We start from the raw sequence: 24,747 nt of genomic DNA on the forward strand, positions 1-24,747 counted from the left end.
AATCTGCAGATATTCATTACTCACAGCTCCGCACCACACAGGTCAGTAGTGACGGACATCTATGGGACCTAAGCGTCACGATCCTCTGTCTAACTGACAGACTGATGCCGAGGACATTAGCGGTAATGCTGAACAATGGCTAATTAACTTAATAGCAAGGCTCTGTGGGCTGTTATGTTGGTACAATAGCCTAAAATAACAATGTTCAATCAGGTACTCAGTCTAGAACTAATGCAGTGTACTATAGCAGAGACGCAGACCCTCAGAACACCCCCTCATCCATTATGATGTACAACAACTCAAACACTAAACTTTGAACTGATAGGAAGTGTGTGTGTGTGTGTGTGTGTGTGTGTGTGTGTGTGTGTGTGTGTGTGCGTGCGTGTAAACTTAACAGCAGGCTATTCCTAATGTGCCTCTGTGTTTCGTCTGACAGGGTGTGTGTTGTGCGGTGTGTGTTCAGTGCTGTCAGACAATTTCTGCTCATCCCTCTTCCTGCGATAGTAAAAGGGCCCGTGAAGGGCGTGCTGACAGAGCAGGAGAAGAGCCTGACTAGGGGGGTCAGCGAGGGGCCGGGGGGGTCAGGGGCCTCACCCAGGCCACGGGGCGTGATCCCGCTGCAGGGGGACGGGTCCACCGCCCAGTAGTAGTACTTCAACGTATGGATGAGCTGCAGAACCGTGCCCACCCGCCGGATGGTGTTGTAGATGGTCGCCGTGCCGATGAACTCTGCCGACAGGTAGGTGTACAGCGACAGCTGCACCTGAGTGAGACACACACAAACACACACAACCATAGCCACACTTGACCAGACCACAGATGACTAGACTATAAAACAGTTTGTTCAATATTTGACCATGTCGACGATCAATTTCAAGACACAAGAACACTTCAGGGTACAAGGGCCAGGAATAACATTGTGAACTGGTTTCTTCACTCATGTACTGCATGAACACTCAGTGGACGTCGATATGGGTGTAACACGGCGGCTTCAAACGACTACAACCCTGCCTGGCACGTTCAGTATCTCACTATTGGCTCTCATAAGGGTTAATGCGAAGGTTAATAGGAGGCTTAACTACAAATCCCACAAAGCCTCAGGCTGTAGCACGCAGCCTGTCAGATTCCACCGTATACGGCACACGTGCACAACACACGCGGCCCGTCAGACTCCGCCCTGCACGGCACACGTGTTTTACACATTCAACGTGTCAGATTCCACCCGACACGACACACGTGCGCTACACGCACAGATCTCAGAAGGCCAGAACACAGAGACCCTCCTGGAAAAAAAGACACAGTCCGAGAGCCACGTTAGCGTAGCATGAGGCATGATGGCCGGAAACCAAGGTGGCCAAGAAGCCGGGGGGGGGGGGGGGGGGGGGGGCTCAAGACCGCTCTTCTGGAATACGCAGACCAGGAGGATATGCTGATGAGGCTACAAAGCTCGTCCAATTGAAGCCGATCACTCCTGGAATAGTTTGGCCCAGTTGGACAGCAACCGATAAATGACGCAAGTCTGAAGAGCTGCAAGAGTTTGTAGTTTGAGCTCACTGTCCAATAAACGGGGGAAGTCAACTCTGTTGTTTGTTGTTAGAGCCCACTATAATAATAATAATAATAATAATAGATTTTATTTGTAACGCACTTTTCATTTTATAAAATCTCAAAGTGCCACAACAAGGGCAAACCTCAAACACAAAAAATAAAACATCAGTCATGAACTATGAACATGTATATAAAAATTATAAAAATATAAAATATGTCAAGAGCTATATGCCTTTTTAAAAAGATAAGTCTTAAGAAGAGCTTTAAAAGTGTCCTGGCTCTGCGCAGACCTAAGTTGGACTGGGAGACAGTTCCAGAGTTGTGGTGCTGCTGAGCAAAAGGCTCGGTCCCCCATAGTTCGAAGCCTAGTGGGGGGCACCTGGAGGAGCTGCCTGATGATCTGAGGGTGCAGATTGATGTTTGGGGGGTGAGAAGTTCTTGTAGGTATGATGGGGCTTGACCAGTAATACATTTGTATGTAAGCAGAAGGATTTTGTAGTTTATTCGGGATGAGACAGAAAGCCAGTGCAGTGATTTTAGAATCACTGCACTAGATTTCTAATCTACAATCTAGGCCTATCCACGTCAAACTCTCTCTCTCTCTCTGTCTCTCTGTCTCTCTCTCTCTCTCTCTCTCTCTCGTGTGGCGGTCCACCAGAGACCCAGCATCTCTCTCTCTCCTTCTCTTCCTCTGCATGTATTTCCACACCTCTGTTAGTTATTCATGAAGGCGTCTTGTAGTGTGGTGTGTGAGGCCGGGCCTTTTGGCACACGGAGTCATCCCTCTTCGACACGCCTCATCCAGCCCTTCACGGGTCATTACAGAGTGCAGCCAGCCAAATTTCGATCTTTTAGCATTTCAAAACAAACTTACACCCCCCCTGCTCCAAGTTCACACACCAACTGTGTCAACAGGCAACCCCTTCCCGCACACACAAACACGCACACACAGAAGGCAAAAGTGCAGAGAGCCATTAAAAAATATTTATCACTTCTCCAAAAAATATTCATCACTGCTTTGGGAGCAGCCTTGTGTGATCCAGAGCCAAGCTGTGATCCAGTCGGTTCAAAAGCTCAATCGGGATGAATTACAAACCGAACAAACAGACCTTCATATGACACTGTCACACATGCGTGCACATGTGTGTGTGCGTGTGTGTGGACACACCAGCGCTCCAACAGGTAAACGACAGCAGGATGGCACTCACCTTAGCCGGCGTGTGGATCCAGAGGGCTGCGTTGAAGAGGATGTGGTCACACAGCTGCTTGAGCAGGGCCGACCCGTGACTCAGGCCGTCCAGGTACTTGGCGAAGGACAGGAAGTGCTCGAGGACAGTGCGGGTGATGTGAACGCGGGACGCCTGATGATGTCACAGTTGAATGTCACAGTTACGGACCAGTGAAGAATGGGCAAACAAGACGGCAAGCAATTAGAAAGACACCCGAGTACTATTCCCTACACAGATCTATTCCTGTGACACTCTGTAATACTTTGCCGGGTAATTTATAATTCAACGCACACACTGACTCTGTTTAATTGCAAAGAAATAAAGGGGTTTTGACTTTGGAGCCAGACGAGGACTTAAATTTGGGTGGATGAGGACTTTTAACTTGGAGGCAGCTGGCAACTGCGGTGGTGTGAGCTGCAGGTGGGCGTGGCAGGAAAGGGCACCGCCCACAGGAGCAGGAGTAGAGGCTCTCTGAGGCTGCGCCTCACCGTTAGCTCACGTCTCCAGAGCTGACTTGTGTAGCTCTCCCATTTCTCTCTCTTTTCTCTCTCTTTTCTCTCTCTTTTCTCTTTTTTCTTGCTCCCTTTTTCTCGAGAGGTGGTGCAAATTGAAACAAGAGGCAGAGTGAGAGAGTGTAAGGCAGAAAAGAAAGAGATAGATGAGAGAGAGAATGTGAAAGATGAATGAGGGGAGAGAAAGAGAGAGGGAGGGGAGTGGGAGAGAGGGAGGGAGGGAGAGATGGACGAGAGTGTTGCACCATAGTCCTTGTTAAAGAAAGACGCCCCCTCACAACGCCCTGCTCATCTCCTCGCCCGCCACTGGTGAACACATGGATTCAGAGAGGCACTGTCTCTGTGCCTTGGGCCAGAGCTCACGCTACATGTTCATTCATTCATTCATTCATTCATTCATTTATCTAGAACCATTACCTTCCCTTTTAAATGACTGCATGATAGGTCACACTTGTGAGAGACTTTTGAGAGTAAGCACAGGTCACACTGTGCTATTTGTCAAAAGAAAAACGCTCGATCACTTTACAGAACACTTTATGTCCAGAGCACAGGCCACTGCGACTTTGAAAGCCCATAATCTTGACCCCATAATTGCCATGCAGGTGTGGCAGACAGGAAGACAGTCACGCATTGCGGGTGGTACTTGGAAACAGGAAGTGCTGTACCAACCTTTTCCAGCAGGTAGCCGATCACCAGGAAGCCCTTCCCCCCCAGCATCTGCTCCTGCATAGCCACAGAGCTCTTCAGTAGCTCCATCAGGAAGGCCAACAGGGCGGCGCTGTTGAGCACAGGGCAGGGTTACTGCATGCCATCGAACAGCCGCGCGCTTAGCATTAGAGCCCGTCGCGTACCCTGTATGCTAATCCTTCACGACCCCCCCGCCGGAGTTGAGCGGGGCGAGGCGGAGAAGGCGGGGCCCGTCGGGGGATGGGGGCGGAGCAAAGCCGGGAGCCTGCCCACCCTGAACAGCTTAGCGGGATTTAGTGTGAGCCTTGGGCTGCTAGCCCCTTCAGCCACTAGCCTACAGGGAGTCGTGGCTAGCTTAGCGCTGTTCTGCAGACCTGCCCTCAGACCTGGAGGGGTCGGAACCAGGGCATGACGGCGTACTGGTGTGTTTGGGGAAAAGCTCAGATTAAGCAGCCGTGTAGGCTGGGGCTTCAGTGCCTCTTTTGAAAATTTTCATACTTTTTGAATTTTCGAGGGAACAAACAAAGTGCTAACGCCAGCGTCTGTTCAGGGTTTATCTTAGTCGTTAGCGCTGCACTATAAAAAACAAAACTAGCGTTAACATCGGTTCTGCATTAATTAAACATGGCTGGCCAGGCAGCTGGGGGTCAGATGGGGACACTCACCAGACCGTGTTCTCCACCTGGCTCTCGTTGTTCTGGTGGACGTCGAGCTGGGCGAAGAGCGGGAAGAGCACCTGGATTCCTCCGATGGAGTGGATGGCGCTGTGGATGGAGTGGGTGACAATAGCCTTCACGTCCTGCAGGGGGAACCGGTAGAAACAGCAAACACAGAAGCACATGGAGGATTTCCGTTGAACTCTGCATTTCTGGTGTGTTTGTAGTTGCATTTCTGGTGTGTTTGTAGTTGCATTTCTGGTGTGTTTGTGGCTGCATTACTGGTGTGTTTGTGGCTGCATTACTGGTGTGTTTGTGGCTGCATTACTGGCGTGTTTGTGGCTGCATTACTGGCGTGTTTGTGGCTGCATTACTGGCGTGTTTGTGGCTGCATTACTGGCGTGTTTGTGGCTGCATTACTGGCGTGTTTGTGGCTGCATTACTGGTGTGTTTGTAGCTGCATTACTGGTGTGTTTGTGGCTGCATTACTGGTGTGTTTGTGGCTGCATTACTGGCGTGTTTGTGGCTGCATTACTGGTGTGTTTGTGGCTGCATTACTGGTGTGTTTGTGGCTGCATTACTGGTGTGTTTGTAGCTGCATTACTGGTGTGTTTGTGGCTGCATTACTGGTGTGTTTGTGGCTGCATTACTGGTGTGTTTGTGGCTGCATTACTGGTGTGTTTGTGGCTGCATTACTGGTGTGTTTGTAGCTGCATTACTGGTGTGTTTGTAGCTGCATTACTGGTGTGTTTGTGGCTGCATTACTGGTGTGTTTGTGGCTGCATTACTGGTGTGTTTGTGGCTGCATTACTGGTGTGTTTGTAGCTCCCCCTTGGGGATACTCATCTTTAACTAATCTCCCCACCTGCGGCGCTGGACTCTATGACCGTTACACTTTTCATTAATCCTTTAATCTCATTTTAGGTTTTCTTTTAGAATTCATAGTATCTATATTTTGAATTAGGCTTGTATTAAAGTTTCCTATGTTTCATTCATTTCCACCTTTCATACCTTTATTTGCAAAGCATGTGTATGAAATACACAATGTAAATAAACCTGGCTTGCCTCAGGTGTCTAAAATATGATGCATTCTCTATTTAGAAAGGCAGAGTTCCCCAGATGGACCTGCTAAATGTTGAAATGTTTTGCCCATTACAGATACATTTTGTCCCCAAGGGGAGTAATACATAGTACGCACACACACACACACACACACACACACACACACACACACACCTGCAGCATCAGGGCGTGGGGCGAGTGCACGAAGATGGAGGGGTTCTCTCTGGGCGAGGACTCCAGACACAGTTGGGCGTCGGTGGCTTTAGCGTTATAGGTGAAGCAGATACTGTTGGCCAACTTCCCGTCGTACAACACCTGCTTGTGATGCTCCACCAGGTGCAGGTCGCTCTCCGACTTGAACTTAAACGTGCTCTGCAGAGGAGGAGGAGACAGAGGCAGGCAGAGCAGGAGAAAGAGAGGAGAGAACGATGAGGAGAAGAGGAAAGTGAAGCGTTAAGCAAGGACAAACTGTGGAAGAACTGACATCAAGACTGAAAGAACGAGAAGAATGCGAAAACTCTCTGGAAGGTCCTGAGAGTGTCGATCTACATACAACTCCATACGTGACGCATCTGTATTGTAACCCAAACATGAGAACCCCAAAGAGAACATAAAGCATAAATAAATAATCCACAACATATCTTACAATCAGCTAAATCACTACATCAGCTTATTAATGTGGTAATGTATTCAGCGATGTCAAACTAAAAGAAAGGATTTATTTTATGTGGTGATTATGACACCAATAAGTAGACAAATGACAAGAAACCCCTCACAGATAGAGCTGTGAATGCAAACTGATGTGTGTAATTAAACGCTGGAATTGAATCAGCGAATCACCGGTTTGCCAGTGTATCCGAAACAAGTATGTGAATGATGTCACTGAATTATCCTTGTTATTGTTCCTGCCTCCTGCTGGCATCGGCAGTCCACCCCCGAGATGGTGACGTCATCCCAACGTGACCTCCACCAACGTGACCTCCACCAACGCTGTGCAGACACCACGCGCTTCACCACTTTGTTCTCTTCCGTCTGCGTTTAGAAGAGTAAAGCGTTTGGAAGCAGCCCAGGAAAGACACTTAAATGTGTCGCATACTTCAGAAATCACTAGAAATATCACACGCAAACGTCTCATTACACATCACGTCAAGGTGCTTGGGAGCCACATCACAGCTGTTTGTGTTCTTCTCTTGTAGCTCATCTTCTAGTGCAGACAGCACAAGGTTGGGGGTTTGATTCTCAGGGAGTGTGTGTTAGTAACAACAAGGTTGGGGGTTTGATTCTCAGGGAGTGTGTGGTAGTAACACCAAGGGTTTGGGTTTGATTCTCAGAGAGTGTGTGTGCACACACTCCCACACTCCACACTAATACACTCACTGGCCACTTTCTTAGGAACACCTTGCTAGTACCGGGTTGGATTCCCCCTTTTTCCTCCTGAACTTCCTTAATCCTTTGTGGCACAGAATCAACAAGGTACATCAACATTCCTCAGAGAGTCTGGTCCATATTGACATGATAGCATCACGCAGTTGCTGCAGATTTGTCGGCTGCACATCTATGATGTGAATCTCCTGTTCCACCACATCCCAAAGGTGCTCTAATTGAGGTCTGGTGACTGTGAAGGTCATTCCAGTACTGTGAACTCATTGTCGTGTTCAAGAAACCAGTCTGAGATGATTTGCACTTTATGACATGCCGCGTTATCCTGATGGAATCAGAAGATGGCTACACTGTGGTCATAAAGGGATGGACATGGTCAGCAACAATACTCAAGTAGGCTGTGGCATTGACATAATGCTCAATTGGTACTAATCCCAGTAGATCAGCAGTTTCTGAAATACTCAGACCAGCCCGTCTGGCACCAACAGCCATGCCACGTTCAAATTCACTTAAATCACCTTTCTTCTCCATTCTGATGCCTGGTTTGAACTGCAGCAGATCGTCTTGGCCATGTCTACATGCTTAAATACACTGAGTTGCTGCCATGTGATTGGCTGATTCTACATTTGCGTTAATGAGCCGTTGGACAGGTGTACCTAATAAAGTGGCCAGTGAGTGTATGTAAGTGGCTCTGGATAAGAACGTGCTGTAAATATAATAGCACGCTGCTTTTCTGTCTGTCCTCTGCTTATTTATGGAGAGTCCAATATTTTTGCCTGTGCGGTACAGGCTCAGAGGTGCTTACGAAAAACCATAATGAAAGCATATGGCAGTCAAAGGACGGCCGCATTCACAGGAGCAGTCAAACAAATGTCCCAGCCCCACAGGACAGGAGAGTATGTGAGCCCCCACCTACATGATCAGGCAGGACTCCAGCAGGGGTGGACCTTTATGAAGTGCCATACAGGACAGGGAAGCAGGAGTTGTGGTTTTAACAGGTTAGTGCCTCGTATTCCGTGGAAAGCAAATTTTATCTCCTAGGTGCCAAAAAGAAATCGTGAATAGAATAAAATAGAATAGAAATCGGATAGAAATTCACCAAAAAGAAAAAAAAAACGGGATTGTTTGAATGTCTACAGCTTCATGTATTGCTCTTCCTGTCATAAAATATATATTAAGGCATCTTTGCTCTGGGAACAAATTCCACTTGGTTAAAAACATAAACAGAACTGCTGTATTAGGACCACACGTAGTGGATTGTGGATTCTGGTAACGTCTCTGTGCTCTCCCGGACCGAGGCCCAGCACGGAGAGGCTGCTGTCTGAGGAAGGAACGAGCTGGCCCCGGGCTAACAGCGCCGAGTGCCAAGTGCCAAAGATGGTGCTCTCTCCTGGGCACCGAGGCTCTTCTGGAGATCACAGACTCTCCCTTCGGGCCATGCTGGCAAGCAGACATCAGTGAAGACAGAACTAGCTGATGGTTAACGCTGTGCATCGTGGGCTTGTCCTGAAGGGTGCGAGTCCGGCAAGGTTCGATGGCTCACCCGGATCAACCCCCCCCTTCATTACCACATCCAGGTTGATGAGCTGGAGTTGAGAAACATCACCAAGCGATGCCGGACTCTGGCCTTTTGCGACCTCGTTTTACATTGAAGCATCAAACAGGTATACAAAGGTCTCTCTGAAAAGTAAGCATGTAAATAATGTATAACTGATGGGAAACAGATCATTAACTTAATGATTCCAAGGGAACATAATAAGTGAAGGTTACAGATTCTTGAAATTGCAGTTCACGCAGGCTGAGCAGGAAGTTGGGAGAAACGTTTCAGAACACCTAGGAGTGATAGGAGAAGTGTAACTAGGTGCTAAACCTTCCTGCTATTCATGGAAAATTAAGATTTTGACTTTGCCTAAATTCTGTTGATGAGAATGGGCTGTAATTTCAGTGTCGCACAATATAAGTGGACATAGTTGGATTCTCTATCTGTTCCTCTCTTTTGCAGAGAGAGAGAGAGAGAGAGAGAGAGAGAGAGAAAGAGAGAGAGAGAACAATGCTTCCAGCTGGTTAAAGTTGCATGAGCTGCACCACAAGAGTGTGTTACCATAGTAATCTTCTTATGTAAGCCCAAGTTTCTCCCACTTCTTGTGTTTTTAAATGGCTTTGTGTCTGGGAACTACTGTCCTCGTAAAGAAACCATTCTTCGCTTTGGGCACCAAGATTTCATTGTGTTTTAACTTTTAGGATCTGAGATTCCCATTTAGGACCTGCACTCACAGTGACTTCCATCATTACAAAAAACAATTAACTCACATTGTCAAAGAAAACCTTCACCAGAGTGCTAACAAGTCACGACTTGGATACACGCCAGAGAAATCAAACAAAAATAAAAACAAGTCAGTTCCTGAAGGAAAATTACCGTAATAATGTCTGATAAGAAAATGCCTCTTTGGACATTTATGGGTAGTTTTCCCGGATTTCCTCAGGTGGAGCCACACAGGGATACATGAAGACACAATAACTTTGACAGAATCCTGCCACAACGTTTGTTTGGCATTTGGCCTTCAAAACTATGATGATGTCATCAACGCGGGACAGTGCGAGACGGGAGTAACAAACGTGCTTAGGTCGACCAACAAATTATGTATTATTTACTGTGATTTCCTCTGCTTTGCTTAAACTTTTTGTCACCTTGGTGACCCGGGCACCTGTATCGACGAGACAGACAACGGCGGAGGCTGTTTACATCGTCTGAAGCGGAGTTTTTTCACCGCGGCTTTGTCGGCACGTAAAACACCATCACTATGCCGGGAGGAAACTCTAGCAGCATGGAGGACCAGCTACATAGAGCGGACATCACCGATATAATAAGCAAGCAGATGGATACCCTTTTCCAAGACATAGATTTTGTCAACAAAATCAGTAAGATACTGGTGGATTCCCTCATCGAACCTGTCAAGAGAGCCATCGCGGAGACCATCACTGAGACAGTAAGAGAATCCGTGCAGTATGAATTAAAACACACAGCTGATAAACTGAGTGAACTAGAGCAGAAGTATGATGATATCACTGATAATCTTGACGAACAAGAACAGCACTCACGGCGGAATTGTCTCATTGTCTTTGGTGTCCCTGAAACAAATATGGAAAATACAACTAAACTTGTTTGTGACATTTTTAAAACCACTCTCAAAATAGAGGTTCAGCCCTCTGAGATTGACACAAGTCATCGATTAGGACAAAAGCCTGCCCACCTGAAAGCTAAACCTAGGGGTATTATCGTTAAGTTCACAAATTACAATGTTCGGGACCATATTTTCAAGACGAAAAAAGCACTGAAGAACTCTAAAATGCATATTTTAGAGAACTTAACTACAAAGAGAGTGAAACTGTTTACTGAGCTACGAGAAAAATACAAGGATAAACTAACTGCAAGTTGGACACGTGATGGGCGCATACATCTGCTTACACATAAGATGAAATTACATGTTATCAGCAGACTCTCTGATGCCAGGAAATTGCATATTATCTAAACTTCGGATTTTAATTAATTGGGTATTGTGGTCACTTTAATTAATTTCTAATATTATGTTGGGTTTGACTTTAGCATTAGTGTTTAGGATTTTTTTCTTTGTTTTTTTTGGGTGTATATGTATATTCATATGTACATGTGCATGCTTGTGTGTGTCTTGGGGGGTGGGGGGGGTGGGTTGTTAGTTATAGTAGTTAAATTTGAAGATATTATGGAGCCCTTTCTTGTCTTACAATCAATCACTGGTCAATACTATCATTATAGGTTTGCAGTATATGGGCTTACATGAATTTAATTGCACTAATGATCATGAAATATTTGAGCAAAATTGTGTTTATAATGGCGGGAATCTAAACTGTAAACATTTTTTATCACATCAGCTAAAACACATAATTAATAACCAAAAACTGTCATTGATGCACCTTAATATTAGGAGTCTAAATAAACATCACGACGACTTAGTCTCCCTATTAACTAACATAGGACAGAGATTTAAAATCATTGGATGTAGTGAAACATGGCTAAACGAAGGATCATGTATAGATATTCTCAAACTTGATGGATATAACCTTTATACCAAAAATCGACTTAGTAGACCAGGAGGGGGAGTCTGTCTGTATGCAGCATCCCATCTTTCAGTTACTATCCGTGAAGACCTCATTATTGATGATAGTCATTCAGATTCCCTATTCCTGGAAATAGATGTAAAAAACAGCAAAAATATTATCGTAGGAGTAATTTATAGGCCACCAGATTCTGATATTGAAAAATTTAGAACTAATTTAGAAAAACTTCTATATTGCATAAACCAAACAAATAAAACATGCTTCATTCTTGGGGATTATAATATAGACCTAGCCAAGGATGACCTGAGGATAAAGGATTTTATTAATATTTTATATTCATCTTCTTTTTTCCCCACAATAAATACATTTACTCGGGTAACTGATTCCAGTAAGACAATTATTGATAATATTTTTACAAATTTGCATAAAGCTCCCATAATCTCGGGTGTAATACTCACAGATATAACTGATCATTATCCTGTTATTTTATGTACTGATTTCTCAGGAATATTAAATGTTCCTACTATCAAAACTAGAGTTAAAATTATAAATCGAAAATCTCTTCAAAAATTGTGTGCAAACCTCCATAATAAAACGTGGGAATCAGTATACAACTGTAAAGATCCAAATGCTGCGTATGATGCATTAATCTATGAAATTACAGATTCTATCAATTCTACCATACCAGAAAGATATATAAAACAAGGTATTATTGAACAAAAACCCTGGCTAACAAAGGGCATTTTAAAATCTATAAATAAAAAGAATAGACTGTATAAACAGCTAGTAAAGAATCCTAGTAACACAAATAAAGACATTTACTCAAAGTATAGAAATAAGCTCACACAATTAATACGAATAAGTAAGAGAATGTATTATACTGAACTCCTTCAAGTCCACCAGGGTGACCAAAAAAAATCTTGGCAGGTGCTCAATGAAATTCTCGGTCGGAAGCATAAAAATATTGTGCTTCCTTATATTGATAACAAGGTAGACCCCAAAAATGAAGGAAATGCCAGTCTAAACCTTGTAAATAAATTTAATGATCATTTCATTTCAGTTGGAAAACAACTATCTACAAACATAAATCAACCACAGAATATCACGTTTAGGAAATACCTTCAAGGAAATTATTCTAATTCATTTTTTATGGGGCCAACAGATAATGATGAAGTGTATAGAATAGTTATGAAACTGAAAACCTCCCATACTATTGGTATAGATAATATTTCTAGTAAAATTCTTAAAGGTATTATAAATGCAATTCTGGAACCACTTGTCTACTCTATTAATCTTTCTTTGGTCTGTGGGGTTGTGCCTGACATGACAAAAATTGCTAGAGTTGTACCGGTATACAAGTCAGGGGACAAAAATGATCTTTCCAATTATCGACCTATATCAATATTGCCTGCACTGTCTAAAGTGTTGGAGAGGGTTGTATATAGCAGACTAAATAATTTCTTGGAAAAATACAAAATTTTGACTCCTTCACAATATGGCTTTAGGAAAAAGAGTACCACTGCTATGGCAATTCTGGATCTTCTAGAAAAAATTAATGAAGCAATTGAAAAAGGCGAGTGTGGTATTGGAGTTTTCCTTGACCTGTCGAAGGCATTTGACACCATTGATTTTGAAATTTTATTACATAAATTACAATATTATGGTATTAGAGGGACAACTTTAAGTTGGTTTAAAAGTTACTTATATGGGAGGCATCAATATGTTGCTATAAACAATTATAAGTCTGATTATCAAATAATGCAATGTGGTGTTCCCCAGGGATCTATTTTAGGGCCACTTCTTTTCATTTTATATATAAATGATTTTCCACTTTCCTCCAATATTCTACATAACATACTGTTTGCAGATGACACAAATTTATTTACATCCCACAAAAATACAAATATCTTGGAAAATGTTCTAAATGATGAATTAAATAAAGTTGATACATGGTTAAAAAGTAATAAATTATATTTAAATATAAAAAAGACTAATTTTATCATATTTCGCTCACCTAGAAATCGAAGTAATATTGAACAAGTGAAAATAGAAATTAACGGTATCTCTATTGTGAGAGTGGCATATACTAGATTCCTGGGGGTTCATATAGATGAGTTCGTAAACTTCAGGAGCCATATTGATGAATTAATAAAGAAATTATCAAAATATGTTGGATTATTTCTCAAATTGAGGCATTTCTTACCTGGAAAAGCACTCGTAATATTATATCGGACCTTATTTGAACCTCATTTGAATTATTGTAATATTATTTGGAGTAATACCTTTCCCAGCCATCTGAAGAAACTTCTCATTCTACAGAAGAAAATTATTCGTGTCATTTCTTGGTCCGGATTTGACACACCTTCTGAACCTCTTTTTTATCGATTGGGTCTTCTGAAAATTACGGAACTCAATATTCTGCATAATGCTTGTACCATGTATTCTGTTGTAAATAAGCTCAATGATAGACTTTGTTATCTAATTCCAATATGTTTCCCCTCTCATATTTATCAGACTAGGAAAAAGCATTATATAACAGGAAAAAAACGCAAACTCAAATGTACTAGTCTTAGCATAGTCTGTAAAGGACCACAGGTATGGAATGATATGGATATAGACTTACAAATGTCTCAATCCTTGCAGATTTTTAAAACAAGATTAAGGAGGAAATTGTTGTTGATATATTGCTCAAACATGAACTAATCTAATTACTATTATTATTTCTTCTATTATTTGCTTTATTATTTTAAACATTTATACCAGAATGTGACAGGAAGGGAAAAGACCATATGGACTCTAACTAAAACTAGGTTTGGGTTGGGGAAAAATTGTGATCATTGTTATGTGTTTGTTTATCGTTTGTTGTTATTGTTATTATTATTATTATTAGTTTATGTACATGTATAAGTATGTAAAATGTGTTTATGTGTGTATAGATGTGTATATGGAGAATGGACTACGTGTTACCTATTACTATGTACGGTCCCCACTTAAAAGCTCTTTAGCTTCTTAGGGTGTACCTTTTCACATAATCAAATGAATTACAATGAAAAAATGTTTTAAACTGTGCTCAAATAAATGTGAATAAATAAATAAATGAAAAATGAAATGAAATGTTTCACACCCCTCTGGCAATAACTGATGATGTAATTCCCGGCTTTCAAATATGGGCCGACGCCAAACAAGCACAGAGCATTTGTTTTTGTGTCAGTGGGGGAGAAGCAATAACAGAGAGCGCGCTATACACTGTGCTAGGAAGATCCTGTAATCCACAAACTATTCTAGGTGAATGACAATCGGAGAATGATGTGTCAGAAAACCAAATCCTTCAGGCAAGGCTAAGACACTCAACGTGTCTGGGTTTACTTAAGCCTTTTGAATTACAAGCAAACCAAAGACAAATCTTTCACAAATACACACATGCACTCTTGAATTTGAAGAAAATGTGAGGATATATAAACACAGAATGCTTGAGTTTAAAGTAAATCTTTCATATGATCCTTGAAAATCAAGTTCTTTAAAGGGTACGCAAACGATCTCTTTACTGACAATGTACACTGTAAATGCTTGAAATGATGCATACTGGTTCTAGGGATTTATTTGTGGTCATCATCCAATGAGAACACCTCTGTCTGATCCCCCCCTACAACCACTGCAGCACACACAGGTCATTACCGTGCCTGTTACATCACCGATTGATGTCATCACTGCCAGAGGTGAACAACAACCCACCTACGGCTGATCCTGGATCAGCTGCGCCTCGCCACGCTTGACAGGTAATCTCGGGCGGTCAGACGCGCACACAGCTCCCAGACCTGCTCTTAGGGGCAGCCTGGCTGATTGCCGTCGTTAATGAGTTGTGGTGGGGATCGCTCCTTGCCACAGATCAATCACGTAAACTGCGGGATACATTAAGAACCAGCATGCACCAGCAGCCCACCGCCACCCCCCGCCACGCCAGGTCCCCCTGCTCGCATTAGCGTCAAACCAGCCGAGTTCGCTTGTTACTACGGCGCCGCAGCGGTAGATGAATTTGACGGATCTGACACAGACTGTTTGACAGGATGCATCAGCTGATACGGCCTGAATATAATGGAACAGAGGAAATCAAGTCTGGATAAATATCAGGCGTTTAGGGTATGATGACAACCAGGCCGTCATATCAGTGCATGATCGAGAAACAGGCGTGGAAGTGTAGTAAGGCTTACAGAAGTTACCCACAAAGACTGCATCCAGCGTTTGGCCGTATCAGATCTAATACACATAAGACAGATGGTTAGATTTGTTTTATTTTTTTCTTTTGCAGGAAAGTGCTCTAGCACAGCTGTAGGAACTCATTCATCCCTATTTTTAAAAAAAAACCAAGCCCAAAAGGGCCCTGTGTAGCCGGGGCAGTAACAGTGATTGACAGGCTCATGACCAGCTCTGGAGCAGGGCAAATAGCATTCGGAGGTTCATCTAGGACGGGTAATTGCCTTCCCCTCCCTGGCCTCCTCATTAATCCCTGCTGCCTGCCCGTCATGATGGTGTGTGTTGCTGAGGTAATCGAAGGTCTAAACCCGCAATTAATAAAGGAAATGGCGAGTCGGCGATGATTAGAGAGAAAACGTCGGAAGCGTCTCCCGGGCATTAGACACCCGGAGGGGCAGAAAGGCTACAAGGTACGTGCTCCACAGGCTCTTGGGACTTTCCTCACAGGAGACGAGGTTCTTACAGCAGGTCAGCCACCGTTCACAAAAAGCCCCTTCGGCACACTTTAAGATTGTGGGTTTTTGCCCAGTTCCAAGTTCAAAAACACACCTTGCCCTTTTTCGAACTAAGAAACCAATATGTCGACAGAAACACTGCTCACAGTAGACAGCCGCTGAATGCCACGGAATACCCAAAGCAAAAGGCGGGAGTTGTACACTGCTTCAGGTTCCAGTTACAAATAACTACTCCCGCTACTTGTATAACAGTTACGCAATTAAAGGTCCCAGTCGGCTGGCTCAATTTTCCCCCTGCGGACCCAATTAAAACGCGAGAGCATGACAACATGTGAACAGCAGAAGGTCAGAGCCACAAAACAAAACACAAACACGTGGCACGCTTCAGCAGGGCCAGGCTGGGGGTACACTGCTGCAGGAGATGATAAGGTTCTTCTCCAGCATGAAGTTCTGTCCAGACCACACACTGGGCACGCCGATGTGTTACCAGTTCCTCTGTAACACATTACTTTATATAACACAGTTTGGTTCATACAGCAATCACACTGCAAGACTGGATTTGAACGACAAATGCTTTCTCTCTTCCTGCTTTCCTGGCTGTCTGTTCATAATCTATCGATCTGAAATGGAAAAGGACCAGTGATCAATGATGACACGAGAGAGACCAGTGACGTCACAGGCCGGTGTTACATGCAGGGGGAGCTAGCAGCTCTAAGCATGGGAGTTACAGACCTTATAGCAAGGGCCCAGTTGATGGATGGCGAAGACCTGAGCTGGGTTGAGGGCCTCGCCGAACACGTAGATGGCGCCAAGCTGTCCACAGAACACCCGGTTCGCGTCTGCCGTCTCGGAGGAGCCCAGGAAACATTTGTCATAGCTCTGCGGTGAGAAGAGAGGTTGGGAGGGACGGTGAGGGGACAGATGGTGTTTAAACGGTACCGTCTTTGAGGCACAAGGACTCGGGTAGGTGTTATTTAAAGCTTAAAGTGACGAGCACAGACAGCTGCTGCGTTCGAGAGAGTAGGTATGACGCCGGAGGAGAAGGAGAGCGCTCATTCACATCACCGACCCGATTTCCCATGGTCAGATCGGAACTTGTGCAGCTTTTTAACCTAGATGCGTGCACTATGGTGGTCAGACAGCTCCAGGACTGCATGGAGAGAAGTAACCGTGACACCTGCAGCTGCAGACGGAGCTAAAGCCAGCCGGCTTCTCTTTCACCGTCTCCATCTGACCGCATACACCTGACAAACCGTCTGCTGGTCTCCAGACCAAAATGTGCTGCTTATGAGGTACTAGTGTGTCAGTTTTGCCCGTTCTTCTGAATTATCGCACAATTAAAACCTCTCTTTTGACACTGATGGCACGGGCTTGACTGCACAAACATACCCGTTCTGGAGGACAGACCCCACATTACAGACCGATACAGGTCACTTACAGGTATGAATGAGAACCACCGAGATCCAGGCAAATCCAAACTGAACAAATCATCAGAATTAAACAATGAAGCTTGTAGTGTTAACATAGACTGAAGTCGACATCAGCAGCGGTTAGTTAGAACACCGATGTCAATCAACACGTTCCTGTAATAATGTTTAGCTGGAAGACAAGATAATGAGATTAACTCGGTGTGCTTTATTCAAATCTTTTCATCTGTCTAATCTATTTAATCTTTTTCAATCTTTCTTTTGTCTGGACAAGCTGTGTTTCACATATTACTAAATGCTTTGTGTAGAGGTAAGGAGATTAGACTCCGCCTACACGCTCTTTTCATTCAGATCAAGTCACATCTGCCCCCCGGGTCGAATTTGGTGACACATGTTTAGTTGAACGAAGCTTTTAATTTGAAGGAAACTGAGGTGATGGCTGATTGTAGAATGAGTAAAGCCTGACTTTTGCGAGTGTATCTGGCTCGGTCAATCAAATGATGCAGAGCAGGTAAACTGGGAACAGGACGTACGTCGTTGGTGTTGACGTGCCAGGCCATGTCGCCGTAGGAGACCAGCTGCCCGTTGACATAGCAGCGGATTTCGCTGTTCCTCCAGCGGTTGTACACATGCACCACGCTGATCATGTACCACTGTAGAGATGTGGAAAGAAGAATACAACAGTGCCCTCCTAAGGTCTGGAGGTGAATGGCAGTTACAATCTTACCATTATCCATTATCATCTTTTAAAAAAGCTAAAACTACAAATGAGCAATGTCTACTAACAGATTTTTGGTATGCACTTTTATGCATAGAAACACAAAAGCTTTGGCAAGAAAGTTCGGTGAGTCCTGCTACTCACACAGACCCACGGTCTAACGCAGCTGCGTTTGAACTGGGATAATGAATAATAGATCCGTCGGGCTAAATCACAATCATGGATGCAGCAGCGGACACAGTTCACATCTGCGAGGAGCCTGAACAAAGTGCCAGAGGACCCTTAATGAGTCTGACGAAGCCCCCTGCTTGTCCTCAGAGTCCAGCCGCACATACAGAGGAACTCCAGCTGTAAATCACAGCTACACTAGCCATTAAAAACCCACACAAACGGACCTGATCTCTGAACAGGAAGAGGTGAGGAGGTTAAACTTAAGCAGTTGCTCGTTTTCCTCAGTTCCCATATCAAATCTGTAGGGACATAATTGAGAGGACACAGGAAATCAAGCTCTCCGACACCCCCGAGTTTCTTCAGTAGGGCGTGTAGCTGTGCTACTTGACTTTGCATTTTAAAGGACATACAAGACAGGAAACCATCTTCACAAAGACACCGAGGTTCTTGTAGCACCGTAACATGTTCACTTTGCGCACAAAGACACTTTTACATACCTTACCAAATATGCTAATCCAATATCACGTCAGTAAAACAAAGAGAACCAGATTCCGTGGAACAGAAACTCCAGCCACGGCAAATCACAAAGAAGGAATATTAAGAAAACCTCACGTGAGCCTACATGAAATAATCCCATCATTACATTCTTCTCAATCACTTCAATTCTTCAGCTTCCCTTATATTACCCATAAAATAATTTCACCTTCCATTAAATTCATTTTTAATTGCCTTTAAAGGCCTCAAAGAGAAGCCCAGTGGCTCTGGGTCACATCAGCAAATGCATCCAATCGACTGTAATTCAGTAGATGGATGTTTCAAAGAGCTCCCGAATTAGCCCTTTCTTCACTATCTGACTGCTACAGCCCTGCGCACCACACGCTGGAGAAAGGGCAGAGTAAAAATGAACTTTAGACACAGCGTTTATTTTGAGGGGCCACTACTTTGACACTACAGGAGATATGCTCGGGAAAGTCCGATTAAATTGGCTAAAAGTGGATTAAGAATGACGCACCTTAACTGGGGCCATGCAGGAACATTTTGATTAGAATATTTCTTTAATCATCACTAGAGGCTGTAATCTCCCTTAATCCTAAATCTACTAAATCTATCTCCATTCATGTTTAGCTTACTCAGCGCTGCGGGCTTAGCCAAGAGAGGTTCGATAGTGAGTTGTAACTATTCGAGGCAGTTACCTTCCGGGGTTGGAAGTCAAACTTCACACAGTGCTGGAAGCCTTTGCCTTTGGACTTGAGTGACGTCACAATTAAGCAGTTGCCAACAAAATGAGCTGAGTAGCCAACACCTTTGCTGGTTCGAAAGCTGTCGGAAAAAAAAACCCCAAGCACACGAGACCCAGTTATAAAACAACCATAAACTCAGACAGACAGAGTCGTCGTGACAGTTTGTACAGCAAGATTACCACTGAGAGCAACGCCATTTGTACAAGTCAAAAGTAATTAGGATGATGATGGTTTGCTAAGCCCATGGTGAAAGACACCTACACCTCTTCATTGGCTACACCATGTGTGATAAAATGTTTGCCAATGTTAGAATTCTCCATGTCCACATTTATATTATCTAACTTCTTGCTCACGTTGCTAACATGAGACGGCTCAACAGCCGTCTCACGTTGGATCCTGCACTGTTCAACATTTTCATCTTTCTTTGATCAGACACACATACGTTCACACATTCTGCCCAGAGCCTCGGGCAGGTTTTCAGGAGCCTCAGAACATAAAGACATGGGTGAAAACCACAGTTTGTCTCCGGACACTGTCTGAGCACATGGGGTTAGAGAACATGAGAACATCTGACTCAAGACATTTTCATTTCAGGGAGAGCGAGAGATAGAGAAGAAGAAGATCGAGTAATTAGCACGGCAGACAATGCAGTTTAGCTCTGTGGCAGCTTCTTCTGACAGGAGCTCCACGTTAGCCGGTTCATTGGGCAAAAACCCACGTGACCTCAGCCAAAACCCACGTCATTGCGGGGTGAGCGGACACGCAGCCTGTTGTAGGTCTTCAACTCAGAGTTGAGAGTCACTTAAACGAGCTTTATTCAGAAAGGCTGGAGACAGGATTCACTATAAAGCATCAGAACCACCTCTGTTTCGAGCAGCTCTTAAAATAAACCTACACAGGAACGGCTCCGTGTGGATTTTGTCTGTTGCCTAAGGCAAACAAAGACCTTTACAATAGCTGACAATGCTGAGGTCTTTAATCCTCTGCCTATGTTTTCTCGGGCCCTTTGCCAGCGCGGAGCAGAAGCAGACATGTCCCAGAGACACACGGCAGCCGAAAGCGGCCTGCTGCCGTTACGTGATCCACGCGCTTCAGTATCTCTAAACTAACATGTCTTCGGTTGCTTCAATTAGCTGCCCTGAAAATACCAAACGCTGCTTTAAACTGTCGAGGCTCCGTCTGTAAACGGCGAGTTTGCTTTTCCAAAATGGTTTTCCCCAAAACTCGTTTACAGAGATTTCTCAGTGTCCTGACTCTGTGCTGAGGCCCGGTGTTGGCCGTGAGGTAAGAGACGAGATTAGCATCATGCATGGGCGCCACTCCGAGCCCTTCACAGGACCGGCATGACCTCAAAATGAACAGTGCAGACACAAACCCCCTGGACGCTACGGCCCGAGGGCAAATGAATGGGTATATAGATTTGTGAAGAGGAGATAGCTTGGATTAATTTAGCAGAGCTTGCAAACAGCTCCTGCATAAAAGCGTCCTGTTTTAGGTTTTTTATATTCCTGCACTATACCCATTTTGAATGCTCACAGTCCTGTTATCCTTACCACCACCGTATCCCAACACACACACACACACACACACACACACACACACACACACACACACACACACACACACACACAGACATTTCTTCCTACCTTGAGGGTTTATTGCATGTATCCTGGAGCGCTGCAGATAAATACAGTCCTTCTAGGCTACTGATCTCAGTGTTAATTACCCACAAATCTCTACACATTCCTGTGGGTCGACATTCTATCGGCCCCGCGGACATTAAAAGACAAAATTAATCCCCGTTTCCCCTGCAGAGATCCGCCTGCGAACACAGAGCATTTCCCACCCCGACGCTCCTTCTCCTGTTTGTTTAATCAGCAAAAAATCGGACTTAATTAACGTTCGCACTTCCATACTCCGCTACGCCATCGCAAAGTAAAATGGCATCCACACGACTCAAAAGGCGTCCAGAAGGACCTCCTCAATGACACCAGTCACCCTGTCCTTATCTGTCAGAGAGGCCAGTACATCACTCGTCATGCAGCGGCGTGGCGGTCGGAAGCTCACCAGTACAGATAGGGCTTGTCCTTGTCCATGTTGATATTGTTGAGGGGGTCCATGCGGAACCAGGTGTTGAGACTGAAGCCGTTCTGATAAGGCCACTTGGCAATGGGAGGTAAAGCAATGGCCTGGTGCACAGAGAGCTCAGGAGATTCTTATCAGGGCAAAACACACATGCACATGCACGGCCGGTCCTATCTATGCCGTGTTTCTACGCTGATTTTGTTTCCTCGTGTCTACAAAGCTCTGAGAAGTTTTAAACTACATGAAAGATGCTGGGTACAAATGTTTATTGCTACTGAGACGTGAAATCAGAGCTAAAACAGTGCTGTAAGAATTAGTAGAAGATGAAAGAAACTCATTGGTTCCTGTGTTAGTGCTGACAAGAATGATTTCAGATCAAGAGAGTCCAGTGCAGAGTTGTGTGGTGGAGGAACGGAGACTCACGGCAGCACTACGACCCGGGAAATTGAAGAAGGCGTCTGGCCCGTGTCTCTGTGGCATCTGGTTCAACACACCCAGGAGCTTCACCGCATGTCTTGGCTGCAAGCAACCACACACACACGCGGTAAGATCTAACCGGTACGTAATGACGTTTGAAAGCGAACGTCGCTGTGTGAATCGATGCTGTTTAGGAGAGGCGCTTGTCAAGTTCTCCGTTCTGTCAGGCCAGATATTTAAAGATGGTCTCACGTTGCTATAACGCATTACACCCTCTGTCAGTAACAGCTCAGACCTTTAAGACAAAGGACACTTCAATCTGTTGACAGAGGGAGAGCTATTCTGACAGCATCTTCACCATGGCGACTACCAACACCAATACTCTTGCCGATTGCTCCCAATCCAGCCAATAGAACGTTGATATCTAGAGAAGTGGCTGTGGATGGCAGCCCCAGGGGCCCGAACAGGGCCAACGCAAGCTCCCGCAGACAGACATGCGCTCCTGTGTCGCCGGGCTTCATGGGCCACTAGCTTACCCACAATCCTCCATCCCCTCGTAGCATACTGAAAACCAGCTTCAGCTCCCGCACAGTGATGCTATAGCTAGCCAGCACTCCCAGCATGTCCACTAGAAGATCTGGAGAGAGGGATTGAGAGAGAGAGAGAGAGAGAGAGAGAGAGAGAGGGGGAGGGACAGAGTCTTAGATCATCTCAGTCCATTGTACAGAGGTCTACCTATATCTAGGCAGATATATTATATGTAGACCACTATACAGGTCAGATTATTTTATCTCTGGATCCCATCACGACAATCAGAAATGCAACAAGAGGTCTTGTTGAAATGCTACTACCTTACAGGTAGACAATTTTTAGATCTGTCCAGGGACTACGGATGAAAAATAGCCTTTAGGCTAATTCTGGTACTTTTTACAGTCATGTTAATTAATGTACACTGTCCCTGTCAAATAAACGAATAAATAAAATAAACAACATGTAGTGTTCATATAACGTGGGGAGGAGATTAGGCACTAAAGCTGAATCCGCTAATGAGAGTTCTCATTCTCTCATTAAACTATTCAAAAGGAAAAAGTCATATGGGACCATAATGGCCCGTTCTGTATCCTGGACTCTGGATCTGAACCGGCACTTGCTTCGAACACACAGTACTGCCGCATTTCAGAGATGTTTAAGGCTAGGAACACACAGTTTATATGACAACAATCCCTCCCAACAGGACACAGATCTAATTACTTCAAGGTTTCAGGGATAAAGGCCAAAATGGCGCCTGTAAGAGCAGAGAGTACATTGGTGCTACAGACACACGTCCACCTACAGTGCGGCAGAGATTTGTACAGCAGTGATTCCCTGCCCGCTGCAGAGCCTGACCAACAGTGACCCACACTCAGTCCCTGATGCCAAATATACTGATTGCTGGCGTGCAATGTTTTCATTTCAGGCCTGGTTACGAATGCTGGCGTGAACGAGGACTAAGACAGCTGTGGGTTCAGAGAGAACCCTGGCCGCTGAGAGGGGAAAATGATACAGTGCAAATCTGCAGACAGAGCGCACTGATTACAGATAAATAAAATAAATATAAATAAAAAAATAAATAAAAAAATAAATAAAAAAAAATAAATAAATAAAAAAAATAAATAAAAACAGGGCATCAGGATTTATCATTTAGTATTTGGCATTCAGAAACATAATTAAATTTTTCTCTAAACCGCCTTTCAATCTTATTATGAAGCAGTCTGCATCTAATGAGATTTTTCCCACCCTCAATCTCTCCATCTCTCCTAAAACCACTGAGTTTGGCGGTGGAGGAGATATCAACTTAATCCGCCTTTCGTCTTCTCACGGGCATCGACTGCTGCCACAGGCATCGGCACAGAACAGCATCCTGCCACTTTGTTTATATTTTGCCCGGCCTGCAGTTCATAGCAGCTTTGCATACGCCGTCTCTCCGCCTCAAACGCGGGACGGAGGAGTTCAAAGCAGAAGCTGGTTCTGTTTACCATGCTGCACGGCTCCGAAGCTAGAGGCGGTATCTGAAAACAGGAAGCAAGCGTAGTGCAATCGCTTTCTACTGCGACCCAGAATTCTGATTCAGCTCAACAGCGGGGCACTTCCATTTGGTTTCTCCGTGTAAGAAAGTCCACATAACAAAGAGGGTAACTTGAACCCGGTCGAGGGAGAGACTTCAGCGTCTCGCATGGCCGAGCCCCGTGTGCTCGTAGGCGTCTGGGAGATGAGGTGGTCCTGGAGTGGGGAAGGGGGGGGCGTACCTGCGATCATGTCGTCGACGGCGCTCAGCTTGAGGAGCACCTGCTGGATGAGGCCCACCTCGGTGCTGGTCTGGAGGTTGCGAACGCTCTTGCGCAGGACGGCGGTGAACATGCTCCAGATCTCCGCCTGGCAGGTGACGTCGCATCTCTCCAGGAGATCCACCATGCACACCACGCTCTCCGCATCCTGGATGATGAAGTTGGTCTCCAGGTCGAACTCGCCGCCCACCAGCTGCACGGCACAGCAGGGGGGTCAGACAGGGGAGAGGACGAAAGAGAGAAAGAGAGAGAGAGAGAGAGAGAGAGAGAGGGGGAAAACAAAAGAGCCAGTCAGCTGCTTATAGGGATTCCACAAAAATTCTATCATTGGATCATTTCGAAAGGGTGTGAGACAAAGAGTTTGGGTCGTTTCTAGTTATTTGTAACAATTACCATTAGCGTAGTTGTAAATAATAACCAATTATTTTATTCTCATAGTACACCAAGCATGAAATTGAGCAGCTTCAGCCTGGCCTTACCCACGCCTCC

The 24,747-nt window shown here is 44.7% G+C and overlaps 1 protein-coding gene across 5 annotated transcripts in view; it reads right to left on the bottom strand.

The window, feature by feature from the left end:
* The window catches only part of LOC143478097 (neurobeachin-like), a 203,905-nt gene that overhangs the window by 133,939 nt on the left and 45,219 nt on the right, over nt 1–24,747 (bottom strand). For all 5 annotated transcript variants that reach the window (XM_076977033.1, XM_076977034.1, XM_076977036.1 and 2 more), the window contains exons 2-13: nt 24,220–24,451; nt 22,471–22,571; nt 21,941–22,036; nt 21,500–21,621; nt 19,385–19,511; nt 17,836–17,955; nt 16,608–16,754; nt 5,869–6,066; nt 4,642–4,775; nt 3,959–4,067; nt 2,757–2,909; nt 595–763 (exon numbers count right to left, since the gene is read on the bottom strand). In XM_076977033.1, coding sequence (XP_076833148.1) covers nt 595–763; nt 2,757–2,909; nt 3,959–4,067; nt 4,642–4,775; nt 5,869–6,066; nt 16,608–16,754; nt 17,836–17,955; nt 19,385–19,511; nt 21,500–21,621; nt 21,941–22,036; nt 22,471–22,571; nt 24,220–24,451 — 1,708 coding nt within the window. The remainder of the gene's footprint in view (nt 1–594; nt 764–2,756; nt 2,910–3,958; nt 4,068–4,641; nt 4,776–5,868; nt 6,067–16,607; nt 16,755–17,835; nt 17,956–19,384; nt 19,512–21,499; nt 21,622–21,940; nt 22,037–22,470; nt 22,572–24,219; nt 24,452–24,747) is intronic.

Source organism: Brachyhypopomus gauderio, chromosome 16 (genome assembly GCF_052324685.1).
Source record: "Brachyhypopomus gauderio isolate BG-103 chromosome 16, BGAUD_0.2, whole genome shotgun sequence".
Lineage (NCBI taxonomy): Eukaryota > Metazoa > Chordata > Actinopteri > Gymnotiformes > Hypopomidae > Brachyhypopomus > Brachyhypopomus gauderio.